Source organism: Choloepus didactylus, chromosome 2 (assembly GCF_015220235.1).
Source record: "Choloepus didactylus isolate mChoDid1 chromosome 2, mChoDid1.pri, whole genome shotgun sequence".
In the NCBI taxonomy this organism is placed as follows: domain Eukaryota; kingdom Metazoa; phylum Chordata; class Mammalia; order Pilosa; family Megalonychidae; genus Choloepus; species Choloepus didactylus.
Genome location: NC_051308.1, coordinates 230,777,885 through 230,795,010, shown reverse-complemented (window position 1 = coordinate 230,795,010; position 17,126 = coordinate 230,777,885). Strand labels below are relative to the sequence as shown.

At 50.8% G+C, this 17,126-nt stretch overlaps 1 protein-coding gene across 6 annotated transcripts in view; it reads right to left on the bottom strand.

The window, feature by feature from the left end:
* Positions 1-550: 550 nt before the first annotated feature.
* Positions 551-17,126, bottom strand: part of TMCO4 (transmembrane and coiled-coil domains 4) — a 105,767-nt gene continuing 89,191 nt past the window's right edge. For all 6 annotated transcript variants that reach the window (XM_037828335.1, XM_037828332.1, XM_037828333.1 and 3 more), the window contains 2 exons: positions 7,966-8,083; positions 551-1,661 (listed from right to left, as the gene is read on the bottom strand). In XM_037828335.1, the coding sequence (XP_037684263.1) occupies positions 1,269-1,661; positions 7,966-8,083 (511 nt within the window). In that variant the 3' untranslated portion in view covers positions 551-1,268. The remainder of the gene's footprint in view (positions 1,662-7,965; positions 8,084-17,126) is intronic.

Genomic DNA, 17,126 nt, shown 5'->3' with positions numbered 1-17,126 from the left:
AATTTGCTTTGGGACTTCAGGAAAGTCACTTCCCCTCTTGGGGCCTCAGTTTTCCATGCGTGGTGTGAGCACATGGAAACAGCAGCCTCAGGACTTCTGTAAATATTTGTTGGATGACTAAACAAACCCGTACCTCTGGGGATGGATGATCTAGCGCCGATGCTCTGTGACAAATGCCCCCGCCCCCCTCAGAGCTCATCATTACTTTCTGCCTGCGACTTGGCTACCCTGTCTACACAATGGGGGAGAATGATCTCTTGCCCTGTCGCTCATGGACAGTGGCAGGAACAAAAGGGAAGGTTCCCATGGATGTAGATAAAAGCTACATCTAAAAGCCCGGGCTCTGGAGTCCAACTGACTGCGGTTGGGGGCTTGTCTCCACCACTGTCCAGCTGTGTGACCCTGAACAGGTTACATAACCTCTCTGGACCTCAGTTTCCCCAGTGTCAAATGCAGATAATAACCGCATCTACCTCATAGGGTTGTCGTGAGGGTCAACACAGATGATCCCTGTAAGCATTTGGTACATGGTAAATAATCAACTGGTAGCTGTTATCAATATTATTTATTATATTGATTATTGTTATCACCCCTGTTCCTGTTACAGGAAATCCTTCCCTTTATAATCCATTCTTGTCACCAGGCCCAGTTCCCACACACAGTGAATGCTGATTCAGCATTTATTCACCATGCACCCTCACAATTATGTCCAGGGGCACCATTCCCATCACAGTTATGTGACTGACACCCCCAGTACTTGTGCATATGCAGCTCTCTCGAGAGCAGGGAATGTAAGCTGCCCACCTCCCACCTGCACTGCTCTGGCCTACAGGATCACCCCCAGGAGCCCTGGAGGAGCCAGCAGGTAGGGCTGGGGCTTGCGGGTACCCTGGACTGTGGATGGAAGAGCAGGAAACCTGGCTTTTCTGTAGCCCGGGGAGAGTGGAGGAATGGGGGCCTCTGGCCCCAGAATGCCCCCTGGACCTCCTGATGGACAGCCAGATCCCCCATTTGGGATGTGAAGCCCACCACTGGTTTCAAGTCCCGGGGCTCTGAACAATGGTTGGTTGATTTTCAAGGTCTCTGGCCTTGCTTCCCCAGGGAGGGAAAGTTTTCTTCATACAAGTGCCCCTTCTTCCAATTTCAATTCCTTCAGCTCAGGAAAGGCACTTCTGGAGGTTCCCCTCCTTCAGAGCTCCCGTGGGAGACCCTGATGGAGGGGATGAGGGTGGCACATAGAAACTGGGGAAGGCAGCTCGGCAACCCCACTAGGGCCCCTGCGTCTCCCTGGCACAGTCGGGGCAGCCCAGTGGGTTGGGACCCACGCCATGGCTGCAGGCATGGGGGCTTTCGGTGGGGCTGGGGGTGTTGGGAAGGGAAGCCCCTTCAGCTTGGTCCAGCCCTGTTGGCATCTGGGCTTGGCTGGGGTCAGTGGATGTGGCCGCTATGGGGGCATCTCTTGGTGTGGGGCCCTGGGCTGGCCCAGCCTGGCCGGCGGTCTTGCCTGACGAGGAGGTGGCTGTCCCCTGGTGAGGCTCCTCGTGGGTCAGGCTGCCTGGAGCCAGCAAGAGACCCTTCTCATCCCAGCCCGGCTTGGTGTGGATGCCCACGGCCTGCAGGATGACGTCCATCTGCTTGGCATAGTCCAAGTGGCCACTGACCTGCAGGAGGACAGAGAATGAGGGCCATGGTGGGTGAGCAGCACCCAGTCCTCCCTGGGGTTCCAAGCTCAGCTCCTGGGCCTCCCCCCTCCCTCGGTGTTCTCAGCCAAAACTCCCCAAACTCTGACTCTCACTATCTCTCAGATCCAGAGTGGTATGGGATGCCTCTAGGTTCAAGGCTGGTCTAGAACTTACTAAATAAAGATGAAGGAAGCTTCTCTCAAAAATCTGGGTCCTCTGGGTTAGGAAGGAATCTCCTAATAGATAGAAAGTTGGGGGGTGGGGTGTTGCTGATCTCCTTCTCTGCCTGTGGCCTTAGGCTACAGTGGAAGGATTCTGCTGTCACCAACCGTGGGTCCTCAGATAAGTCCCTTTATCCCTCAGGTAAGTCCTTTTAATCCTCTGTCCCTTTGGTTGCCTCAGCTGTAAAATGGGACAGTAACAGTAGCTACATCAGAGGGTTGCTGTGAGATAAAAGGAGGTGATGTCAGGAAACTGAAAATAAAGAGATGCACAGATTGCAAGGGACTTTCTGAATAAACTCACTTCTTAGTCACAGGAACTCCCATTTATAGCTGAGCACTGCCCCAGCCTCCTTTGCAGCTAGATGTGGCCTTGTGACAAGTTTTGGCTAATAAGATAAAGCAGTGGTGTTATGTGGTGCTCCTTGGAAGTTTCTTTAAAAGGGGGGAGATGTTCTTCTCCCCCCATTTCCTCTTTCCTGCTGGCTGGAATTCAGAGGTGATGGCCAGAGCTTAGGCAGCCATTTTGGGCCATGAACTGGCCTGTGGAGAAAGGCAGAACAGCGTGGCAGAGGGAATTTGGGTCCCTGAAGACTACATGTTCACTATTTTAGCTGGGCCTCTGTTATATGCAACTGACTCTTAATTAAGATAAGGGTCAAGGATGCAGGAGTGCCTACTGCCCTCCTCATAAAATAGACCCCCATCTTTGTGCTGGCACGTGTCAGCAAGTGAAGAGGAGGAGTGGGACTGGAATGCCTGCTGCCTAACTGTAATAATGGACAATGCCTGACATATAGTAGGTCTTTAATACATTGCAGCAAATGAGCTTATTGGGCATACTCTCTTGACAAATGTTGACTGCTAATTGCCACTCTACAGATAAAGACCCTGGGCCATGGAGAAGTCAAGTGACTTGCCCACAGTCACATGGCTACAAAGTAGCAGAGGTGGCATCTGAATCCAGCGCTGTCTCTAAAGCCTGTGCTCTTTCATAGAAAGTCAGTGGGGACCGAGGGGAGGGCTTCAAAGATCCTTCTCATTTTACAGATGAAGAAAGTGAAGCCCAGAAAGGAGCAGTGGTTTGCTTGATGACACACAGCCTGTGGACAGCAAAGCCACTGGGCTGTGCTTGAGATGCAGCACATGGAGGCTGCTGAGCTCAGACCTGCTCCTTCACATGGAGCCCTGTGCTCTTCCTGGGTAGCTTGGGGGCCTGCTTTAGTGCCACAGGCAAGCCCAAGAGAGGACATACCTTTCAGGCTGAAGGAAAAGGTTTTTATTTAAAAGGAAGACAGCAAAACACTGGGGAGTCTGTGTTGGTAACCTCAGGAAACAGCATGGAGTCTGGGCTGGTAATAGCTGCATTTCCATCTGAATCACGAATCACACTGGGTTATTCAAACGAATTTTCAAGAACACAAAAGACTGTCCTGGGCAGTGTTGTTATTTTCTCATGACCAGGACCTGACTACTTTTTGTTCCCTTCCTTACAAATGCTTTTAAACGGTCTCCAGTGAAAATACACACACGCACCCCTAAGCGGCCTTTCAGGTCCCTGGGTTCGGGGTGGAGAGTGAGGTGGGGCCAGAGCCCTTCCATGGCTCTAGAAAGAACCTGAGTTTGGAATCTGAGAAACCGGGGTTCCAGCCACGGCCCTGTCTCTTACTAGCGAAGAGACTGGGTGAGTTGTTAAATTTTCTGAACCCCAGCTTCCCCATCCATACGAGGATCATGGAATCCACCTTGAATGTCTGCAACAAGGGGTTCAAGGGCTGGGCACTTGGCCGGGGCCCATGCTGCCTCCTCTTACTCTCATGTTCCACAAATGACCCAAAACGCTTTTATAGGGCCATTGCTCGATTAGAGTTTGTGATACCCACTTCAGAGGGCTGGCGGGAGGAAATAATACAGACCACAAGGCACAGTCCCCGGCAGAGTAGGTGCTTCATAAATATGAGCTCCCTTCCTGTCGCCTCCTTGGAAGGGGGGATGGAGAGTAGGGAGTTAGCTGGGCTGCTCCATTTGGGAGCCTAATTCCCAAGTCCTGTTAAAAACCTCAGGCCCACAGGGACAAACAAGAACTACCTCGCTAAACGATTTTCATGTTGGTGAAGGGTTAGTACCAGGGCTTTGTGGAAACAGGCAGGCCAGGAAGGTAGGGGGTGTTTGTGGTCACTGGCTGAGCTGATTCCAGGTAGAAATTCCATGGTGCAGCTGTTCTAGAACACACAGCTCCAGTCCTCCTCGGTGACAAATTGGCCAGGGTTTCAGCCAACTGAGTCCCTGAGCTGCTGTTTGGCAAAGACCCAGGGGGGAGAGGTTGTCAGCAGAATTCCAATTTTACGCTTAGCCAGAGGGATGAGACAGCAGGGCTGGGGCTAGCGGGAAAAGAATCTCCTCTTAACGGTGGAAAGTTCTGGCTTGGCTGATGTTGATGGGGAGTCCAGCCTGTGACCATCTCCTTGGCTGTCTCGCTTGAAACCTGCTGCCTGTCCACAGCCCATGGGACGGGACCCGACCCTCCCAGGCGGGTTAGGGGCCCTCCCGTGGAAGCCCTCACTCAACCCCACTCACTCGATCATGTTCCCTGCTAGACTGTGGGCTCCCCGAGAGCAGGGACCACTAAATTACCTCTGCTTCCCGGCCCCGCGTGGGGACACAGCAGGTCCTGGATACACACACGTAGGAAGTGGCCTCAGCACTTCCTGTTTCCTGCCACGGGGTGGAGGGCATACCTCGGCCTGCCCCTACAACTCCTTCCAAGCCTACCAGGCAACTTTGGGGTCCTTCTCCTCTTGGGCCTCAGTTTCCCCATCTGTTAAGTGGGGCTAATAAAGTCACCCACTGCAGAGCTGGCTGTGAGGATTCAGCGAGCTCATGCACGTGATAAGTTTATTGGTGGAGTCAGAGGCTGCTGGCTGGAGCTAAGAGTGCATGGCCATGGGCAGAACGGATGCAGTAGTTAGGAGCCCAGGCCCTGAAGTAGGTCCCCCAGGCTCACCTGGTTCTACCACTCCCTTGCTGTGTTACCGCCTGCAGGCTCAGTTTCCCCATCTATAAAATGGGGATCCTTCTGCCTATTTCATGAGACCTCCATGAGGACCAAATGAGGTAATAAGCATGTAAAGCAGTGCCTGGGATGGAAATGCTGGCTATTGGTATTATTATTACTACTGTTATTGAGTATCTACCTTGTGCCAAGCCCTGTGCTACATTCTAGAAGCCAACTGGCATTTCTTTTGGGAAGGAAGAGTTTACCCTAGGCTCTGCCTCTGGCCCTCAGAAGCTCTGGGGTAGCAGAAACCCCACCTGTCACAACCCCGTCCTCACCCAGGAGAGGCTGAGAGGCAGGAAGGCAGCCTGGCCTTGCTTCGTTCACCCCGGAGCCTGCCTGCGAGACGTGCCAGCACCTTGCCCACTCGGGCTCAGGCTTGTCCCTTGATCAGGAGCCACACGGGCCAAGTCTGGGGTCAGGTGACTGATGCCTGGGACCACAAAGGGCCCTGCCCCGAGGGCCCAGCAGGGGAGAAAACTCTCCTTCTGCCAGCGACCTCTCCTCCAGCGAGATTTTCCAAAGAAAACAGGAGGGCAGCACAAAGGCAATGCTAATTACCTATAATTACCCAGAAGAGGAAAGCACTGCTTTCAGTGATGTGCTCCTAATGTGATAAAGAGCTATTATTAGGCAGGAGCTGGGAAGCTGGCAGGATGAGAGTCTGAAGAGGGAGAGAGGGCATGGAAGCTGCTGGTCCCAAAGGCAAAGGAGCTGAAGGTGGTTGTGGGGGCAGCAGAGGCTGGGGCTGGTGCAAAATGACAGCCAACCACGTGCCAAGCACCTGGAAGGTACATGATCTCCCTCATTTCAGAGATGAGGAAACTGAGGCACAGAGAGGTTAAGTAATTGGTCCAACGTCACACAGCTGGTAAATCAGAGGCAGAACCAGGATTCTGAGCCGGGTCTCCCTGGCACCAAAAGCTGTGTCCCTCTTACCGTGTCTCATCAGGGGTTTCCCTGGGCAGAAACTGGACCTTGTGGCATTTCATGTAAAAGGAACTGGCAGCTGTCCTTTTTTACGTTTGATTCTTCCGGCAGAGGAGACTCTTGGGGTGGGGAGACGCAAAGTCACTGCTCCCCTTCCCTCTGTCAGGGTCCAGAGACCCTCAAATAGGACAGAGCCCTCTGGATGTGGGTCAGGAGGCATCAGCTCCGAGCCCTGTGGGATCCCATCCTGCTCGCCAGCTTGCCTCACTCTGCAGGGCAGTGGGCGGCCCACAATTTGGACCTGGCTTCCCAGACAGAGCTTTGACTCCGGCTGAGTTCACGCCTGAGGTCTCAGTTTCCCATTGGTGATACAGGGGGTACCTATACCCTACTAGATGGGGCTGTTGTCAGGTTTACATCAGATGAGGAAATGTATCAGGGATGAAGATGATCCACAAAGCTTCCTGGAGCTCTCCACGGAGAAACTCATGTCTGTCCTGGGAAAGCCGTCTCTTTAACCAGGAATGATTGGTTTCACGAGTGGATGAGTCTAGACACTTCTTTTCTTCAGCCAGCACCAGAAGGAAGGCACAGGGCAGCTTCATGTGTGATCCTCAGGTGGTCAGGATTTGTGGGTTGGGGCCCTGGCAGCTTGGGAGAGAGAAGGTGTGAGCGAGGATGATTTGGTCCAGCAACGTGGAGGCCCGTGCGAGAGGCCTAGGGGCACCTGGGAAGGGGTAGGCCCATGGATTTCAGGGGCAGCAGTGCCCAATAGTTTTGTTTTTAAGTTTTTTGTGTGTGCTAGAATTCCCCTATGTCATCTTCAAATGGTGATCAAGTTTCCCTATACATGATGGCCCAGCCTTGGCTGTGCTGGGGGAGTGGAGGTGTTGAGCTCTGTCCACCATCAAGGTCGGTGGGAGGTGGTGGTGGAGTGGGGGGGATCAGACAGGTGGCCACTGATGCTGAAGAAGGGAGAAGTCAAGAGTCCCCATCAGAGTCCCCCTGCCCTGGGGGTTTTTCGGATGTCCATTGAGAGGTCTGCTCTTTCTGCTGTCAGGCAGGACGGCCCAGCTCAGGCTCCCTTTACATGGAATCCGGAGAAACTGGGGGCCGCTCGGGCAGTGCCTGGAACTTGATAAACAGTGGCCGAGGATGTACTCACAGAAACCAGAGATCCTCTTCCCATGGGCCCCTCATACCCGGAGGCTCTCCCTTGGCTGGAAGCTGCTTGCGGATATAATGGCTGCTGCTCCCTCAGCCCCTCTGCTACCAGGAACGTCTCCCACCACTTTGCATGCCCACCCAAGCTGGGCCTGGGTCCACTGGCTTCAGATCTGGGACCCAGTCCTGGCTCGGCCACGTTCCAGCCTTGTGACCTTGGGCAAGTCCCCTGGCCTCTCTATGCCTCAGTGATCTCATCTCTATTGTGGGGATGCAAATGCAGAGCTGAGCACACAGTAAGTGTCCTGCCATGGAGCTATGACCCCCCCATGAGAGGTAAAGACAGGTAGGTGAGGCTCTGTACAGCCTGGGCGGGCCCGTCCGACCATCTGGAGTCCAGCCTGATCATGTTGATGCATAAGAATCCTCGGGAGTTTGTTAAAAGGCACACTTGCAGGCTCCACCTCCAGGGGCTGATTTAGAAGGTCTGGGCAGGGGAGCCCCGAGATCTGCATTTTATTTTAACTCCCCAGACGATTCCGTCTGCGATGCAAATCCTCAGAACACACTTCCCTGGCTCTGAGTTCTGTCGTTTCACAGCCTGGCTACCGGGTGCTTCTGCTTTTGGTCTAAGCTGAATCTCTCCACCTCCACCCTCTGGTTTTTCTGGTTACTTCCAGGAGAAACAGACCATCCCAACGGGGCAATAATGTAGGGGCAAGAGCAGGGGCTCTGGAGGCTCAACCCAGTCTTGGTGCCTGGTGGTTGGGTGCCAGGAAATTTTCTAAGTCTCGTTTTCCCAATCTGTGAGGTGGGGAGCACAGTGCTAGTCCCAGAGGCTGTGTGAGGAGCAGACATGAAGCACAGAGGGCCTGGCGACAGAGCTCTCGCCGGGGGCTGGGCCAACACTCACCACCGAGGACAGGTCCACGTTCTCCACCCTCCTGTCCTCCAGCAGCACAGGCTGCAGGCCGGCCACGCGCAGCCGCACCGAGGACGCACGGTACACGAAGCTCAGCAGCCAGTCTCCCCTGTGGACAGAGAAGGGGGTGTCAGCTCCGGAGAGCCCGAGGTCAGGGTGGGCCCGCCTGCCTCCCGGGAAGTCCAGAGGGCCTGGAGCTTCTGCGGACACCAGGGCCCCGATGCACCGTGGTGACTGACGACAGTGGAAGTGGCAGCAGCTGGCACCTTGGGAGCATGTGGCCCCATGGCCACCATCTTGGGCAGACGCCACATTAGCTCCACTAGGGCAAGGTTTTTGTCTGTTTTGCTCCCAGTTGGGTCCCCAGAGCTGAGAACAGCATCAGGCACTCATTAGTTGAATATCTAGTGAATGAATGAGTGAGAAAACTTGGGTAAAGTTCTCCAAAAGTCCACATGTTGCTCAGAAGAGGTTCCCAGTTCCCAGGGGTGGCTGGTCGGGGGCTCCGTGGGAAAGGACAAAAACACAGCGGGGAGGTCCCCCTGGCGGGAGGAGGCTGGGGAGAGAACCAGGAGGGGTGGGGACAGCCAGGCTCCGTGGGGTGGAACTCGGGGTCTACATCACTGTGGAGGTTGAATTAGGCATCCCAGAAAAAACAAAGCAAACATAATCTTAATTCATTCCTGCAGGTGTGAACCCACTGTAAATAGGACCTTTTCAGGATATTATCTTTAAAGTGTGGCCCAACTGAATGAGGTTGGGCCTTAATCCCATTTCTGGAGGCTTTACGAAGCAACAGCCTCCTGGAAGAGAAAGGGGTAGACATACCACGAGACAGGAAAGCCAAGGAACCCAAGGATTGCTGGCCAGCCAGAAAGCTACCCACCCTGGAAGGAAGCAAGCCTTGTAGCCTCAGAAGCCATGAGTCAATAAATTCCTGTTGCTTAAGCCAACCCACTGTGTGGTATTTGTCAGAGCAGTTAGGAAACCAAGGCAGTCACCGCTTCGTGAGCTGGAGGGACAAGCCCTGCTTTCTGAGGACAGGCCTGGTCTGGCCTGCAGGCCCTTCCTGCTCTCACCACCCATCTCTGAAGAGGTGTGGGTGGCCTTGCATGGGTGCTGGGAGCCCCGTTCCATGCAGCCTCTCCTTCCCCCAACCACATATTCCATCCTATCCAGAAAAAATTACCCCAGGCCTTCTGCTGCCCACTTCCTCCGAATCAGCAAGCACTGTCCAGGTCTGAGGGCCCATGAGGTAGCCCCCTGTTGAACCCCTGAATCTCATCCTCGGGGTCAGCTGGGGCATCCAAGGTCTGGGCCGCTCTGCTTCAGCAAATCTACCATGTGGTCAGTTCTGTTCTCCCTCCTGCCTGGGACATGGAACCAACTTACCATATCTGGTTGTCCCCCAGAATTGGCTTCCCCAATTCTGAAGCTGGTTTGCATGGGAACTTGACCCATTATTTTTGTATATCTGCTTATTTGATGGAAGAGCCCTCCCTGCTGTCCCTCCATCCCCAGCATGGTGGGCTGAGAATGCACAGCAAATCAGGAGGTCCAGCTCAAGCCCCAGCCCTGCCGTAACCCTCCGTGTGCCCACGGGCAGGTGCCTCAACTGCCTGGGTGCTGGGGGTGGTGATGCTCTCCAGGCTGCCTCCCAGATCTCATCCTCTGTGGTCTCTGACCACTTGGGGACATGCGTGCTGCCACCCTGGAAGCTGCTAGAAGGACTGGAGCCCAGAGTTGAAGGGCCCAGGACAGACCCTCCTGTAGTATCCCAAACTGAGCTCACCAGCCCCATGACTCCTTCCCCACTACCCTCTGTGCAGTCCCTTGAGCAGAAACCAACAGGGGCATGTCTTAGCCCCCTTCCCTCTGTGGCCAATTTGCCACCAAGTCCTGCCGATTCTACCCCCACTCCCACCCCCCAAATACGTCTCACTCCTGTCCCTTCCACTCCAGCCCCAAGATCAGGCTTCCCACCCCCCCACAACGGACAAATGTGATGTTCTCCCTGCTCTTGAGCCCCCGTGGTATTCCTAAAACACCTCCCTTCTCCCTGACTGCCTGCCGGCTTTCTCATCTAGAAAATTCCTCAACTCTCCAGAGAACAGTACTGCTCAGTTCCTATAATTATCCTAATACTGAGGGCCCAAGGAGCACTGTCTCTAAGGATGGATGACGAAGGGAAGAAAAGGGAGATTGACTTAGATTTTTGGGAGTTTTATTTCAGAGCAAGTCAAGTTATTTTAATGAACTGATCTTAACACTTACATGCATCAGATACTGTGTATGGGGATGGTCTGTAAATGTTACCAGTATAGATAGTTATAAATAGCAAAGGCAGCCTCATTCCTACCAAGTTATTTCTGTTATAATTATGACAAAATTTTACATAAAATGTCAATTACACTTATTTATACACATTTAGGGACAGAAGAGGAACACTTATATGCAGAAAGTTCCATATCCACTTGACTATGCTGAGCAAACCATTCGTGACCCTTCTCCATCTGTGCTAAGGTGGCCACGAGCCCATGCTCTCGATCACACATGCCAGGTTCAAGTCCCCTCTGCCAGTTACTAGCTGTGTGGCCTTGGGCTTAACCTTGAGCCTCAGTCTCCTCCCGGGGTTGGCAGGAGCACTAACTGAGATGGCACAGGCATAGAGCTAGGTTGCGTGCTCAGGAAGCATCAGATGTGCTTATTGTTTCTGCTTCCCCCTGGCCTCACTCTTTTGCTCCATCACCACTGACCTACCTGTATGCTCTGGGCCCTTATGTGTGGTATGGTCTCTCCTGCTGGGCCTGCTCTTTCACTCCCTGGTAGGCTCCTATCCATTCCTGCAAAACCCAGCTGGGATGTCACCTCCTCCAGGGAGTACTCCCTGAACTCTCTACCCTGAGAGTAGGAATACCTCGTTCCTCGTGTGCCTCTGTGCTGGGACGTGCTCCTTTTGCAGCATTCATTGCATATCCTCCCCTAGGTGGGGAGCTCCTTCAGAGAGGACTGTGCATTAATCACTGCTGAATCCCAAGCACCTGGCAGGACCTCTGGTACATGGCTGCTATGACAAAGGATTATTGAATGAACAAATGAATGAATGAGTTGATGGATGACTATTGGAGGTGTCAGTCACTCCAATACCCTAATGTGATTGAACACCAATTTGCTGAAGAATGGTCGCTGTGGCTGGTAAGTGACTCCCACCCATGGTCTGTGTGTGGAGTTCAGAGCAGAGGTGTCCAAGCGAGGGTGGGAGGCGGTAGGTTGGGATGAATTCTGGGCAGGTGACTGGCTGGATTGACAGGCCTGGATCCCGGCCAGCCAGGTGACCCAGGATAAGTTACAACACTTCTCTGAGCTGCACTTTCCCCATCTGTGAAATGTGACTGGGAGCACCAGACAGTGCTCATGAGGATTTTATATGATAACAGGTGTGAAAAGTGCCCGGCACACCCGGTAGGGGCTCAGCAGAGGGCAGCTATTCTCAATACCAAGGTCAGCTGCCCCCACCCCCACCATGCCCCTGACCTGCACTGTCCAATACGGAGCCACTTGAAATGCAGCTTGTGCCACCCAGGAGCTAGGTTTTAAATTTTATTTAATTTTCATTAGTTTTAACTTAAATTTAAAATAGCCACAGTGGCTACCATACTGGACAGTGCAGTTGTAGGCCTCTGCTACTCCAAGTGTGTCTGGGGACCAGGAGCATCTGAGTCATCTGGGAGCCTTTGGAAATGCAGCCTCACCTGCCCCAGACCACCTGGATCTGCACCTGCATTTTAGCAGGATCCCCAGGTGATTTTCCTGCACACGTTCAAGTATAAGCAGCACTGACCCTGGGCAGGGATTAGCAAGCCAGGCCTGTGGGTGAATCAGGCTCTCTGCCTGATTTCTAAGGAGCTAAGAATGGTTTCTAAATTTTTATCGAGTTGTAAAAACAGACAGACAACAAAAAAACTACGGCCGTATGTGGTCCCCCAAGCCTAAAAGTACCTACTGTCTGGCTCCTTACAGAAAATGTCTGCTGACCCCTGACCTGATCATTAGCGATCGGGGGAGGCCCCTAGGAGGCTGTCTTCCTTCTCCCTGCCCCGGGGTCATCGCTTCTGTCCCTTTCTCAGGCTGGCTCGCTCTGGACCCAGCTGTCCATCATTTCTATTTGTCAGCAACTTTATCTGCTTCTCTCATTTAATCTTCACAGAAGCTCTGTGAGGTAGGTGAGACAGGGTGAACAGCCACCCCGTCTGCTGGGGACCCAGGGGCTGCCTGGGATGGAGGATTTTCTGTGCTAAAACTGGAAAAGTCCCAGGCAAACTGGAACAAGTTGGTCACCCTCGGTCAGCTCCATTTCACAGACAAGGTAACCGGGGCTGCACAGATGAAACAACTTGCTCAAAGCCAGACAGGTAACAAGTGGCAGAGCCAGGGTGGGAGAACACATCTGCTGGGCCTCAGGGCCCATGTCTGTACCCCCACGCCATGCTGCTTCTTGAGCCATGGATCCCCAACTCTTTCTTCATGTATTTTCAGCTTTCTCAAGCAGAGAAACTATTAGACGGCACAAATGCCTCCCCTGATGATCATCAACTGGAGATCATCAATAGATGCTAAACCCATCAGGGAAAAGATGCTGGGGACAGGATCATCAGTCAGTCTGTGTTGCCTGGATATTACTCATTAATTACCAAAGGAAAAAATGTGTCTTTACAGTGGAGAGTCAGATGGACTAAGACCTCCACCTTCACCCCATGAATCAGGTGGTCCCCGGTGCCATGGACACCTGATGCTACGTCTCCTGATGCAAGGCAGTGGGAGGGACACATCACTGGCATCCTTGCTGGAAATGTTTGCCCCAAATGTAACCAGGAGGAAACGATGAGTCCAGAACTGGCCTGGGCTCTCCCAAGGGTTCGTGTCACTAAGGACAAGGGAGAAGGGGGGACTGTTCTGAAAGAGGCAGAACTGCCAGACACAGGATGTGAACCTAGAGGGGACCCTGGTTTGGGGGGAGAAATCTACTTATCAATGACTCTTGGGTAAATGGCAAAACTTGAATGTGACTGTACATTGGAAGATGTTACTGAGTTAATGTTGATTTTCTTTTGCAGATGGTGGTTGTGGGGGATGAATGTTGGAACACTTAGGAGTGGAGGCCAGGCTATCTGCAGTCTACTTTGGGATGACTGGATGAAAAGGAAAGGTGTGCGTGTGTGTGCATGTATGTGTAGATGGAGCGGGTGTGGCAAGATGTTTACATTTGGGGGATCTGAGTGAGGGGATACAGTTCATTGTACTGTTCATTCAATTTTTCTATGGGTTTGCAAAATAATAAAAAAAGACATGTATATGGGATAAAACTAAATATTCTATACTGAAGGACGGTAAACCGCTTGGCTGTATATGGCCCAGGCCAACGCAGTGCACCCTACTGTCTAATCGCGAGACTCAGATATCAGCCCAAGTTACAGCGGCTTTCCCCACCACATCTCTCAAGCCTCAAAGCAGCATTGCACTCAGGAGAGGGGACAGACTTGGGGTCAGAGACTGTCTTGGGCATACTGCCCTGTTCCCTCAGTCTGTGAGCATCCCGGGAGCAAAGGTATGAAACGGCTTGGTGCACAGAAGGGGATGGAAGGGGGCTAACGGGTGCTTGTTGTTGAGAGATCCAGGCTCAGTACAAGGCCTAAGCTGAGCCCCAGTCCTTGACGTCTCTAAATCATCGTTCTGAAAGTGTGGTCCCTGGACCAGCAGCATCAGCATCACCTGGGAACCTGTTAGAACAGCAAATTCTGGGGCCCCACTGTGGACGCACTGAATCAGAGACTGCCTGGGGATGGGGCCCAGCAATCTGTGTTTTATTAGGTTCTCCAGGTGATGCTGATGCACGAATCACACAGCTGAACCCTTGGCTGAAAGTCATGGCTCGCCCGCTGGGCCTTGAGCCACTTGGAGCAGGGCCTCTCCCGGCACAGCACCTGGAATGGACACCTGCCTGTGGTAGCGTCCTGTCCCTGGACTATAAGGAGTTCCTCCAGGGCCCAGAATGAAACCCTCCAATGACTGGCTCTGCTGTGTGACCTTGGGGAGCCACGTGCCTCTCTCTGAGCTTCAGTTCCTCCCTGAAACTCAACAGGGAGCAGTAATACTCATCCTAGCTGGTTTCCAGGATTCATGATGAGCTCAAATAAACAAAGCGATTTGCAAAGAGCTTTAGTAATGTAAATTATAAATCTATAAATGTGTATATATGGTCTGGTGGTGTTGGCCTGAATCGCCCTGTTCTGCCCCCTCCCATGTTTAAGTAGGTTCATGGGCAACTAAATGGCCTTTGGGGTCAAGGATAGGAATTCCTGGTTGGTGTTTACTTTAACCAAGGAGGTATAGTCATTTTTTGGTTCTATATCCTCCTTCCTTTTTTTCCTCCTTCCTCCTTTTCCTCTTCCTCCTCCTCCTCCTTTCTCTCTCTAGAGAGATGGCCTAGGATCTCACAAAATAATTGAAAACCAAGATTATTAGCCTCCGGTTCTCAACAGAACAGATGGGTTTAATAAGATTTTGCTGTTCTCATACTGTGCATATGCAATTTTAATTTTTCCTCTTTGATGTTTATGAAAAGTACCAAAAAAACATGTGTTATACAAATATGCACAGTAGTGATAATTATAACTGCTAACCCTATTGGACACTAAATACCAGCCCTTTTGCGACCCAATCTCACTTAATCTTTCCAGACCCCTGTGCAGGAGGGACTATTATTCTCATTTTACAGGTGGGGGCACCGATACTCAGAGAGGTTGTTTGCCTAAAACCACACATTTTAACCAGGATTGTCTGACACCAAAGGTTTTGTCCTTTCTCTTTCTTTTCTTTCTTTTAAAAATAACCTTACTTTAAAAAATTAGTCTCTTTCACCCCCTACTTCCAATCCCTGTCCACTTCTTATGGGTGGCCACTGTTATCAGTTTGTTACAATCCTTCTAGACCTTTCTATGCACTTATAGACGTACATATATACGTTACGTACATGTAGGAAATGTTTTCTTCCTAAATGGGATCATAGCATAAATTGTTGCTCTCACTTTTTTTCTTTTTCCTTAACTGTTCCCCTATTTGTGGTCATTTAGGTGGTTTGAGTCTTTTGCCATCGTAAGTGAACTGCAGTGGCCTCCTCTGTGCATACTTCACTGGGCACGTGGGTGAGTGTCCTGTACCCTAGAATCTTAGAGGCCAAAATTGGTGGGGTCAGAAATAGGCACGTTAGAGTTTTGATATATACTGCCAATTGCCCACCAAAAAGGATTTATCAAACCCAACTGCCCCCAGCAGTGCAGACAGTGCCAACACTGAATGCCAATCATGTTTCAAATGTTGATTATCCGATGGGCGACAAATAGTATCGTACTGCTTTTAATCTGTATGTGTCTTATTCATGATGAGGTTGGGTGTCTTTTCAAACACTTATTGACTATTTGTATTTATTCTGAAGACTGTGTATAGATATCATTTGGCCATTTTCTTTAGTGATTTGCATGAATTCTATCTATTGCGGCTCTCTGTCTTTTATTTCTTTGTTCTTTCTACCATATTCTGATTCTAAGAACTCAGCTTAGTATCAGTGATAGAGCCAAAATAATTGGCTGAACTTCTGTGTCCTGGTTATTGACTCCCATCCATGGCTAAAAACCACCTTTAGCTCTGAATAATCTGAGCTACTTGACTGTTACTGTGGGGTAAATTATCAAAATCATAAAAAATTTTCAAATCAATTCCATTCAGCTTTGGGTCCTACTTTAGGGTGGCTGGGCTTAGATCAAAATTAAAGTTAAAGGGCCTTGTCTGAGCACACACCAACTGCAAGCAAGGGGAGGAAGCTAGCTGAAAACTATGGTCTGGGACCAAAAATTTTACTGTGTGTGAAATTCACACTGTAGCTAATCCTCTTGCATAGAGCGCTGGGTTGGTAGCAGAGTAAACTCTCAACAAATAAGATCTGAATGTAAACGCGACGAAGGCAGGGATTTTAGTCTGTTTTGTTCAATGTGGAGAATGGAGGGAGGTGGGGAGACTTCTAGTTTGGAAGAGTTACGGTAAAGAGGTCCCCAGGGCCTGGCATATACACAGGTACTCAATAAAGACCTGCGGAATGTCTGGAATTTTTTATTTAAATAAAATATCCCACAGAAACTGTGTCCTGGAAGGGAGGAAATCTCTTGCAGAGGCCCAACAGCCCTCCATCCATGGTAATCAGGCTTGGGATAAATATTCTGGTTCTAGCAGAATATTCTGGTTCTGGGCAGGTGGACAACCTCTCTGAGTCTCAGTTACTTTGCCTGTATAGGTAGAATGGGATTAAAAATACTAATAGCATAGGGTTTGGGGGGAAATTAAAGGAGATAATTCCAACCAAGATGGGTTCTAGCACATGGTAAGAGTTTAATATTTGCGATTTCCTTGCCTATACTACCAGTGCATTATTGCATGTTTACTTTTTTTTTAACAGATCAATATACAAAAATCAATTTTATTTTTATATACTTGCAATGAACAATCTGAAAATAAAATTAAGAAAACAATTCCATTTGCAATAGTATCAAAAATAAAATACTAGCAGCATGTTTACTTTTTAAAATAATTGCCTGTTCCTGTATCTGCCCCTTCCACTAGACACGAGTTTCTTTCATCTTACCCACCTTTGTATTCTCAGTGCCTAGCACAAGTTCTCGGGCAAGGTTTTTTGGATGATTTTGAGTTGCACAGGGAGAAGTTGCCACATTTTCCCCTCCCACCCTGAAATGTACTCCTCAGAATTAGGACTCCAGTGTTTTTCTACTTCTCTACCCTTTGCCCTTCAAAACATCTCCCCTGTCCCATGGGCTTCAGCTGTTACCTGGAAGCTGATGATCCCGTGGGCCTCACCCCAGTTCTAATTTCTCTGAGTTCTAGTCCCGCATTTCTAGCCGCTTGCTAGAAACTTCACGTTTGTGACCCAAACTCATCAGCTGCTTCCCCAGCAAGACCTGCCTTATGGTTATTTTTTTAATTGCTATTTGTGAGCTGTGTTTATGAAGCCACCATTCTCCCAGTCACCTCCCATCTGGAGTCATTTTTAAATTTCCTTTTCTTTGTTGCTCCCTGCAACTAGCCAC